Consider the following 11,952-nt stretch of genomic DNA (forward strand, 5'->3'; position numbering starts at 1 on the left):
TTTTTTGTTCAAGGGGAAAGTTAATGATTTGTAATTACTAAAGAAGAACCTTTAATGTGTAAAAGCATATATTTGGTACAAATGTAATGCTAAACAAAAATAGTAAACGTACCAAATTTAGTCCTTGTATAATAGATCTTTGTTCAATTTAGTCTTTATGTTATAAAATTTTGTTTAATATAGTCGTTGTACTCTACAATTTTGTTCAATTTAATTTTTGTACTGTACAATTTTGTTTAATTTGATCCTTATGAAATGGCACAAAGAAACAAAGGTGTGAAAAAATTAGAAAATTGATAAAAAAAATATTATTTTAGTTTAACATGTCAATGCCATATCAATATTGTTTGGCATGTCAATGTAATGTCAGCATCACTAATGGTCAATTTAGATGGGGTTAAGTAGGACTCAATTGCATAAAATCTTAGGGTAGAGGATTAAATTAACTAGTTTTAGAGTAAAGGGACTAAATTAATGAAAAAACTATAGTATAACGACCTATCAGGTATTTTGACTAAAAGAAAATGCTTGAACTAAAAAACAAAAATCATATTAAATTATGCATATATAAGTAATTTAGATCATAAACTAGAATTATTTTTCAGCTTTTTTATTTTGTCTATTTAAATGGAAATAAAATGGTCAACTGAAGTAACTTGCTCTATATAAGCATTTCTTTATAAACAAAACAAAGAACATGAATTTCCAATGTTTTAATTGCTTCCACACTCAACTGAATGGCACCATTTAGAGCTCTAATGAAAAGTTGTAGTAAGCCTTCCAAAACTTCGGTGTTTCTTACTTTTCTCAGCCAAAACCCTAACAATAAAGAAAACAACAAAGTTTTAGTTTTCTTTTTCTCCAAATTCCTTTTTAATTTGATTGGCATTAATAGTAGAGATGGCAATGAGTACTTTTTAAATGGATAATTGCAGTTATTTGACCCAATTATATAAGGTGTGGTTATCTTATATTTGAGTTTGGGATGAGTTCGGGTAGCAAATCTAATACCGGTTTTAGGTTTGGATAAGGTACGAGCATCACCTCTAGATACTCAATACACGAACCTAATAATTGATGTTTATTATGGATGTTTACTTATTTATTTTTGATTATTTAAATTGTTATTTGAGATATTTTTATAATTATTAATTGTTTAAATTTTAAATTTGTTTGTTTTTATAAATTTAATTATTAGTGAATTGTATGCATGTGAATTGTAAAATATAATTATTATTTCATATAGATTCAAGTAATTAGGTACCCGTGAAGAGGTTAATAATTATATCTACACATTTAAGACAACAATTTCATGTCTTAAACGTATCAAAGTGGCTTAACATGAAAAATTAAAAGCACATTTAGATATCAAATAAAATTAGAATAAAAAGTACATTTAGATATTCAATTAAATTAAAATTAAAATTTTGTAAATCTCACAATATACCATTTAACTTTTATGTGTAAAAGCTACACCTGGATATATTTTATGTTGAACCTATAATTAATTACTTTTAATCAAATATAATTTTACTTTTTTATTATTTTTATTGTTAAAATTTTTGAAAATTGAAAATTAAAGAGTAAATTACAGTGTTATTATTAAAGTTTTGCTCAAATATCTTTCCAAGCAATCTAATCATTAGTGGGTGTGTTATTGTTAAATTTTGGGTTCAGTCGCTATGCAGGATGTCCTTGAGTTTATAGAAACAAACAAAATCGATGGCCGACTTTGATCTTTCTCTCACACTCTTTAATTCTTTTATTTTTTTAAAAAATATTTTTATATTATGTTATATTAGAATGACATCAATTGAAACTTTTTATCATGTCTTTCTTAAAGAGCGCAATTAATATTATACATTCATTCCTTTCTTTCAGCCTTATCTTAATCCTGATTAATTAATTGAAATATTATTTAATCAATAAATTAATAATTATTGATTTATACAGCAATTGAGCTTTTCTAATGCGTAATTGATGTATAAATTAGTTGTTTGGCATCATCTTTGGTAATGGACCCTATGTCATGCAAAGTTATACTCAAAACAACAATCATGTAACATAAAATTTTTCTTACAATACGAGATTACTATACCAAAGCTTCTTAAATGCACTAAGAAAAGTTGGAGATGAGGTTCAATAAGACATTAATTTCAAGAAGAAACAAGTAATATTAGAATTATATTTTACAAAAGTCTCATAATTAAGTCATGTATATAAATAATTTGGATGTATAAAGAGATTATTGATTTATATATCAAGTGGGGTCTATGATTTTTTTTTAATTGTATTATCTTATAAATTTGACGAATTATTAAGTTACCACATTGATCTTAAAATGAGACCAGTCAAAAATATTATTTAATCGAGATTGTTAATTTATCAAATATTTATTTATAGAGATTATAATGTAGTTTGAAGATAAAACACGAAATTCAACTTACATCTTTTCCATGGGTCAACCAAAATGATGTGATCGTGAAGAAATATTTGACAAAAAAGAGAGATTCATATGCTAATGAGATCATCACTAACCAAAACAATAATCAACTTACATGAATTTTTTTCAACAAACATTGATTTTTTTTTCATAAACAAGTAATTGTGTGACAAGTTAAATCTTAAATTAATATCTCATAAAGAAAGTAATTAAAAGTTTTTTTTTTAAAAAAAAAACCTTAAAAGTTTTTGTCTATGAAAGTTAATTAATGATTATAACTAAGTTATTCAGTGGATACCTATAAAACATTTTTTAAAATCATCTTAATATAATTTAAACTCTATAAATAAATGTGATTTAGGAGACTGAATTTTTTGTGAAAATAATTTTAGACATTTACTTTTGATTGCAAATTTAATTATACCATTATATTATTAATGAACAAGATAAATATCAAATTAGCTACTATATTATCGCTTAATGTTTAGTTTTGCTTATGTGCTTCAATTGTTTAGAATTTCATATAAATATATATATTTATATATTATTTTCTATTGATTATTGATAAAAAAATAAATGAAATAATGTACATGAGTTCATATGGTTGTTACATTGGCATTTTTCATGAACTAATAGTAAGAATAATAAAGACATGATGTGTCCATTAGTAAAGTGCGTATATCTTTATTTAATGTGGAATTTCACATTGTGATTTTCTTATCAAAAAATTAATCAAAATAAAATATAATCACAAAATTTGACATAATTAAAATATGACAACTTAATTCTTAAAATATAACATAATGACAAATTTGTTATGAATGTATGTGAATATCCATTGTATTTTATAATGTCTAATGCATATTTCGCATCCAATGTACATATTTATGTTGGTACATCTCTATCTCCTAATTGTATTCAGTGTATGTACATTCCTATCTATTAAGTTCATCCCTTCTATTTATGTGAATTCATTTCTCTTCAATCTTTGTGTGCCTATAACTGGAGGCATTATAGCTGATGGTTGATATACTAAAACAAGAAATAAAATAAAAGATTTTCTTACATTCTTACTTCTTTTTTCTAATATTTTCTCTCAAAGTTATATTTCATAACACGTTATCAGCACAAGGCTCTAACTAACTAAGAAACTAATATTTTTTTAATTCTTAATTCATTTAAATTTTAATTTTGTATACGGTCCAACTGGTCCAAAGTTAATAACGGACCTTATGCCACCTTTCGTCCCCTAAAGTGACGGTGGGCCCTAGGACACCTGAAGTTCTCAATACAAGTGCAAATGGGAATTAATGAGAAAAAGGAAGTTAAGTCTCACCAGAATTATTGATGGCTCTAAAAATGTCACAATTGTTCTGCCAAATGATACCACCTTACATATCGAGGACGCATTGCCAAACAAAAAATCAAAGAGGAATTTACTTATCTTCAAAGATGTACGCCATAATGGGTACCATCTTGAGACAATTTATGAACAAAATAAGGAATGTTTCTACTTCACTTAGTATAAGATGGGCTAGAAAACCATCCGTGAGAAGCTTAAAGCTTTAACTATAGGACTCTATCGTGTCATTATTAAAGTTGTTGAATCCTACGTTACCATGTCCTAGAACTAGGTAAATCTTGATGAGTTTGGATTGTGGCATGATCGCCTAGGTCACTTAGGAGCTATAATGATGCGTAAGATAATCTTAAATACTAGAAGACATCCTTTAAGGGATAAAAAGGTTTTGTTGTCAAAAGATTATACCTATGAAACTTGTTCACAAAGAAAGCTCATTACTAAATCTTCTATGACAAAGTTGAATCTTGAATCCCTTTCATTCTTGCAAATAATCCATGGTGATATTTGTGGACCAATACAATCGGCAAGTGGGATGTTTTGATGTTTCATGGTATTAATGGACGCATCTTATAGATGGTCCCATGTTTGCCTGTTATCTACACGCAACATCAACTTTACATGTTTACTTACGTAAATTATAAAGCTCTCGACACATTTTCCTGATTATCCAATTAAAAGTATAACGATGGAAAATGCTGATAAATTTACATCAAAGGGTTTTGATGTGTATTGTGCTTTACTAGGAATCAAGGTTGAGAACCCGATTCCACACATTCTTAGAACAGATTGACAAAATCCCTGATTAAACGCATCCAAATTATTGCTCGTACTCCATTATGGAGGACAAAGCTCAACTATCCAACGTGGGGTCATGTTGTTTTACATGCGGCGACACTAATTACATTGCGCCCCACTACTAGTCTCTTGTAGCCTCCTATGTAGTTGATTTTAAGTTATGAGCCAGACATTTCACGTTTATACACCTTTGGTTATGTTGTCCAAGTGCCTGTAGCATTGCTGAAAAAGACTAAAATGGGTCCCCAACGTCGTTTAGGCATTTACATTGGGTTTGATTTACCATCCATTATTAAGTTTTTGGAACCAACGACAGGTGATCTTTTTACGGCTAGATACGCGAATTGCCATTTTGATGAACAGTTTTCCACCGATTGAGATACCTAAGGCTTCCATGACTAAGAAGTATAAACTAGTTAAGATTTTCTTCTAGAATGAGAAAAATCTATCCCATTTAGACCCAAGAACTCTTGAATGTGAAAATGAGGTGCATCGTATAATCCATTTACAAGTTATTGCCAATGGACTTAATAACACAATTAATGATGTTGCTTAGGTTACAAAGTCTCATATTCTAGCTACATATGTTCTAGTTAGGATTGTTGTTATTGAAGAACAAGTTGAAATGGATTAAAATGGCTCACGCTTGAAGCATGGCAGACTGATAAGATCAAAAGATACTATCTCTCGAAATAAAAGGGAAGGAATCAGGAATTCACTCTAGAAAAGCCTAGTATTGAGCTTGCTTTGGGAAAACCTATTACCTCTAAAGAGGCACGAACCCATGAAAAGACCACTGACCCTAGGAATACTAAAATTTCCAATACATATTGTAATGAGATTTGGGATTGAAATGAGATAATCATTGATGATGTTTTGCACTCTTAATTGCTCATGAGATTATAAACAATGATTATGAACCACGATTTATTATTAAATGTCGTCAAAGGCAAGATTGGCCCAGGTGGGAGGAAGCAATTCAAGCTGAATTAGCTTCTTTAGCTAAACAAGAGGTTTTTGGGCTTTTAGTTCAAACCTTTTGGATACAAGCAAGCCTTTGTTCGGAAACAAAATGAGAAAAATAAGATCATGAGGTATAAAGCTTGACTTGTTGCCAAAGGTTGCTCTCAAAGACTTGGGATTGATTATAATGAGACATGTTCACCTGTAATGAATATGATTACCTTTCATTTCCTTATTAGCCTAGTAGTTTCTTAAAAACTGAAAATGAGTCTTATGGATATTGTGATAACATATCTATATGGTTCATTAGACTCTAATATTTATATAAAAATTCCCGAGGGATTCAAAATACTTGAAGTATATACTTCTTGCAACTTATTCTCAACATAGTTGTAAAGATCTTTGTATGAGTTAAAGCAATCCAACCACATGTTGTATTAACACTTAAGTGAGTACCTAATTAAGGAAGTTACAAAAATGATCCTATCTACACATGCATGTTTATTAAGAAATTGAAAATTGGATTTACTATGATAGTAGTTTATGTTGATGATATGAATTTGATTGGAACTTCGGAAGAGTTATCTAAAACTATAGAATATTTGAAAAAGGAGTTTGAAGTTAAAGATTTAGGTAAAACCAAAATTTATCTTCGTTTAGAGCTTGAGCACAAAACAAACGGAATACTTTTCCATTAGTTAGCATATATTGAGAGATTGCTTAAACATTTTAACATGGAGAAGGCTCACCCATTGAGCACCCCTATGGTTGTAAGGTCTTTTAATCCCCAAAAAGACCCATTTTGTCTTAGAGAACTTGATAAGGAGATACTTGGTTCTGAAGTACCATATCTCAATACAATTGGGGCTTTAATGTTATTGGCACAATTTGTGAGATCGGATATCGCTATCATGGTAAATTTGTTGGCATGTTTTAGTTTTGAATCAACCCAGAGACACTGAAATGGGATAAAACATATCATCCTTTATCTCCGAAGAACCATAGATTTGGGATTATATTATTCTAAGGATTCCACTAACCTTGGTTTAGTTGGATATGCTGATGCAGGATATAAATATGATTCTCACAAGGCTTGCTCTCAAACCAATTAATTATTTTGCTATAATGGCACCTCCATTTCTTGATGCTCTACTAAGCAAGCGCTAGTAGCTACATTTTTCAACCACTTTGAGATTATCACTCTATATGAAGCTGGAAAAGAGTGTATTTGGTTGAGATATGTTATAACGCATATTCATAATTCTTGTTTTTTGACACGGATTACAAATTCTTCCACTATAATTTGTAGATAATATTGCTTGCATTGTACTAGTCAAGGGAGAATATATTAAAGGTGATAGGACCTAGCATATCTTGTCAAAATTTTTCTATACTCAAACTCTAGGAAAGTTGACAAGTTGACGTTAAACAGATTCACTCTAACAACAATCTTGTAGATTTTTTTACCAAATCATTGCCAACATCAACATTTGAGAAATTAGTATATCGCATTGGAATGCAGAAAGTTAACAAGACGCAAGATTAATTTGCCATTGAAGTGGCAATATGGCTTAATTAAGGGGGAGCAATTATGGACCATGCACTGTACTCTTTTTTCTGTTTGAACTGTTTTTGTCCCATTAGGTTTTCTAGCTTAACGTTTTTAATGAGGCAGTACAATGGACATTCAAGGGATAGACCCCACAGCGGCAACATGGCGCAATTGAGGGGGAGCAATTATGGACCATGCACTGTACTCTTTTTCAAGCTTAAGGTTTTTAATAAAATAGTACAATAGACATTTAAGGGGAAGTACTATGAATATATGTGAATATCTACTGTATTTTATAATACCTAATGTATCTCCCATGCCCAGTGTATATATTTATATTGGTACATTCCTATTTTCTGATTTCATTCAATGTATGTACATTACATTCCTGTCTACTAACTTTATCCTTTTTATTAATGTAAATTTATTTTCCCTGCATCCATGGGTGCCTATAAATAGAAGCATTATGGTTGATGGCTAATATATTAAAACAAGAAATGAAATAGAAGATTTTCTTACATTTTTACTACTTTTCTCTAATCTGTTCTCTAATATTCTCTTCAAAGTTACATTTCACAACAAAATTTGATATTAATTTTTTATAAAAATAATTTTATTAATTACTTAATAGAATCCTTCTTATTTAGAATGATTTATGAAAAAACATATTATTTTTAGTAATTAAAGTAAACCAAAATAATAAGGTTGCACGTGTGTCACATAAAAAATACTCGTAATTAATAATATATAGTCAAAATACCCTCAAGTTCCCGTGTCTATACATTTTATTCAATTCAGTCCTTGTATTTAAAATCAAAGAAATTTAGTCCTTTGATTTTGAGAATTGTTTCAATTTAGTCCTTTTCTCACATGGTATCTAATTTTGCTTTTAAAAGTGATGATATTAGCGTTGATGTGGCATATTTTAATGACATGGCACCAACATGATGACGTGGCATGCTATGTGGTACCGACATGATGACGTGGTAGTGCCATATGCACTAATATGATGACGTGGTAATGCTGATGTGGCATTGACAAGCTAACATATCAATGCCATATGGTAGATCAAAAAATTTTTAAAAATTTTTTTTATGTCACATCATAGTGGCTAAATTGAATGAAAATATATAGTACATAAACTTAATTGAATAAAATTCAGATGTTGAGAGACTAAATTGAAGAAAATATTTGAAAAATATACATCTTTGAGTAGATGATAGATGTACTTATTAATAAGCCAAATATTTAAGTGCAAAAAATTTATGATGTTAAAATATATATATTTTCTTATTTGATTATTTGATAGTAGAATATGTACATTAATTTACCTTATGTGCAAAAATTAAGTTTGGATTCTTCTTCTATAAAAAAAATTTCAGAAAAAATATCATATCTAAAGTCAAATTTATATGAATAACTGGCATTATATTGAAATAAAATAATATAAAAAGACTAAATAAAATTTTTTGTTTTATTTATAATAGTATAAATATTTAAAGTTTATTTGGCTTGATTTTTAACTTGAGTTAAACTCAAATTAACAAAATAAGTTCATTTAGTTTTTTCTTTTGAAAAAATGAAAAAATAATTTTTCGTTCTAATTTGCATAATTTGAGCATAACAAACCTTTTATTACAACCACAGAATATGAGCTGCTCCTTCCCTTTATTTTTTTATATTTTTTTTATGTTTCTATTTTGTTTAATACTTCAAGTTATATTTTGATGTTGAAATTTTTTAGACTAAAAGTTTAGCTAAATTTATGGTTGATAGAGTTAAATATAATTATAAATTTTTATTCCATTTTATTTTATATTTATAATTTTTTTGTAGATCCAAATTGATAATTTAAATTTAAGTTTAGTAGAAATTGATTGTAGTATTTGAACTTAAATAAAATTGTTTTATAAGAAATTTTGAATAAATTTAAATAAAAGGTAAATTGGGTAAGGGTTGAATAATTCCAAAAAAATGGACATTTGTAAATTGTGAAAGTTGCAACTAAATCAACCTATTTTGTTGATTTGAATTCAGCTTGAGTTAAAAATTAAGTCAAATAAATTTTAAATTTTTATACTATTATAAATAGAAGAAAAAAATTTTATTTAATCCTTTTATGTTATTTTATTCTAATATAATGCAAGTTGTTCATCTAATTTGACTTTAGGTATGAAATTTTTTTGAAATTTTTTTATAGAAGGAGAACTTAAAGTTAATTTTTGCAAAAAAATAAATTAATGTATATATTTTATAATCAAATAATATACTAAGAAAATATTTATATATATTTTTTAACACCATAAATTTTTTACACTTAAATATTTGAGTTATTAATAAGTATATCTATTATCTACTTAAAAATTTATATTTTTATTTTTTTCTATTTTGTCCTTTAATATCTCAATTTTATTCAATTTAGTTCTTGTGTTATATTTTTGTTCAATTTCATTCTTATGATGTAATACAAATCCTTTTTTGAAAAAATTTTTGTTTTGCCTCGTGGCACAGACAAGTCAGTATGTCAGTGTAGCATTAGTATTACTATGTCATCATGTGAGTACCACATCATCAAAATATGCCACACTAGTTTTGAAATAAACATTGACGTCATCTCTTTTTAACCGTAAAATTAAATACAGTTAGAAAGTGAGACTAAATTAAAATAATTTTAAAATCAATAAATTAAATTATTTTGATTTTAAATATAAAAACTAAATTGAATAAAATGCATTAATACAAAAACTTGATCAATATTTTAACCAAAAATAAATTGTTCTCTCATTCTTATCCCTATCTCAATGCATCGTGATTTCCACGGCACCCAGTTTTCAAATATTTAATACAAATAAATAGTTTCGCTTGCCTACCAAAAACGCCCCACAAATCCTTGACTCTTATCCAAAACTTTAGATTTTGTTGCGGTATTCCCAATTTGCAACAGGGTATTAATCCTTGACAGCATTTGCCATGCATGGTTAACAAGACTAAACACATGCCACCTTTGCCAGCGAAGCAAAGATTCTGGGGAGCTGGTCTTTCTTTTTTACGGAATGTGGAGGCTTAAGATTGGAAAGGAGAGTGTAGGTGATAATGGGGCATGGCTAGGGAGTTCGAACGACCATGTGGGACATCAAGTCTGGGAATTCTGCCCTGAATCAGGAACCCCAGAAAAGCTTTCTAAGGTGGCAAAGGCTCGTCAGAGTTTTTCCACTGATCGTCTCCTGAAAAAGCACAGTTCTGACCTTCTCATGAGAATTCAGGTGAGTCTGCCTCTGCCTTCTTTTAATTCATCCAGGTGTTCAAAACTAAACAGGGGGTTTGTGTATTTTTGTTAAATAGTTGTTCAAGTAATCCCCTTCCCTTCTTTTCAATGTACAGTTCGTGACTTTCGAAAAGAATTGGCTTTCTGCTGATGATTTTTCTTAGTCTTTCAGTTGCACAAAAATTTAAACTTTTACTTCTATGCTTGACTTCAGGGCATGACAATAGAAATGGAAGCTTAATCTGTTATCTTCTACTGTGGTCAACTGCATATCCATATTACGGGGAAACACTTAATAAGTAGAGAAAGCTTGTTGTTTCAGACATTTCTTCGAATCCGTTGATCATTTTGGCCATTTTGTATTGCATTTTGAAGGTCACTGAACTTTTTCTTTCTGGGTGTAGTATGCGAAGGAGAATCAATTTGTCACTAATTTAACACAAGTCAAATTGAAAGAGTTTGAAGATGTGAAGGCAGAGGCTATATTGACAACATTACGCAGGGCCCTTAATTTTTATTCAACCATACAAGCAGATGACGGTCATTGGCCTGGTGATTGTGGGGGTCCTATGTTTCTGCTTCCCGGTTTGGTAAGGCTTAAACTGTAAGCCGTGTATGTTTTTGTTGAGATTCCACCTCATGCTCAAATTAAAAAATATTCAAGAAATTAAAATATAGCAATATAAAAAAATAAATTAGTATTTAATCAGAAAAGTAATCGAATTCTACAGGATTAATGTTTGCATTTTCATATAACTTTCAAATTAATTATGAACACTTATAAGTTAGTTACATACCTTACTCTAGATATCTAATCAAGAGCAAATTAAATTTAAAATTTTTGCTTCTTTATTTTTAAAATTTGTCAAATTTTCAGCCACCAAAGTGTTGGGCTTCTAACAGTAATCTACACAGTGACTGAATAAGACCTTTTTCAAGATATGATTTTTACTTGTTCTAGTGAGTTTTGTTTCTAAAACAAAAAGATCAAAAGTTTTTACTGAATCTTATTTCTATCAGACAAAGAAAATTATTTTTCTTTCATTGTTTTATGAAACGGTTGAGAAGTTGTTAGAGGCTTAGAGTTTTAGTTTGCGAACATAACATATTTATATAGTCAAATTAAGTTGTAACCCTAAAACATAACAATTGTATTTTCATTTAATTAAGTCTCTAAGAACTTAATTAATTTTTCACTTTATTTTGGTCTCTTTCAATTAAGTCTAAGTTAATTAAATATTCTTATTTAATCCCAATCATGTCACTTAATGTGTGTGACTCATTAGGCTTCTAACATGTTGGCAATAAGTATAAATCCTAATCAAATATTAATTTGATAATTAATTTATATTTGTAGATCATGATTGCAATCTAGTGATACATCATGACCACCCAAATTTTTCTATCTAACCTTAGTTTTAACACTTTGAAGTAACTAATTACATTTTATAATTAAGGAACCTCGAGTTACATTCAAAGGGAGTTAGGTGAGAAAAGAATTTATAACCTAGAGAAAATAGAGATAAGACAGGTTGCGCAGACCCCATTTTAAAATAAATACCATGAGAAAT

The 11,952-nt window shown here is 28.7% G+C and overlaps 1 protein-coding gene across 2 annotated transcripts in view; it reads left to right on the forward strand.

The window, feature by feature from the left end:
• The first annotated feature begins 10,016 nt into the window (after positions 1-10,016).
• LOC110426162 (cycloartenol synthase-like) overlaps positions 10,017-11,952 on the forward strand; it is a 19,567-nt gene continuing 17,631 nt past the window's right edge. Inside the window, exons 1-2 of one of the 2 annotated variants that reach the window (XM_021441302.1) lie at positions 10,017-10,379; positions 10,786-10,971. In XM_021441302.1, the coding sequence (XP_021296977.1) occupies positions 10,170-10,379; positions 10,786-10,971 (396 nt within the window). In that variant the 5' untranslated portion in view covers positions 10,017-10,169. The remainder of the gene's footprint in view (positions 10,380-10,785; positions 10,972-11,952) is intronic. The other variant, XM_089785251.1, reaches the window with a different exon arrangement.

Source organism: Theobroma umbraticum, unplaced genomic scaffold, assembly GCF_002168275.2.
Source record: "Theobroma umbraticum cultivar Fairchild unplaced genomic scaffold, ASM216827v3 scaffold_55.0, whole genome shotgun sequence".
NCBI lineage: Eukaryota > Viridiplantae > Streptophyta > Magnoliopsida > Malvales > Malvaceae > Theobroma > Theobroma umbraticum.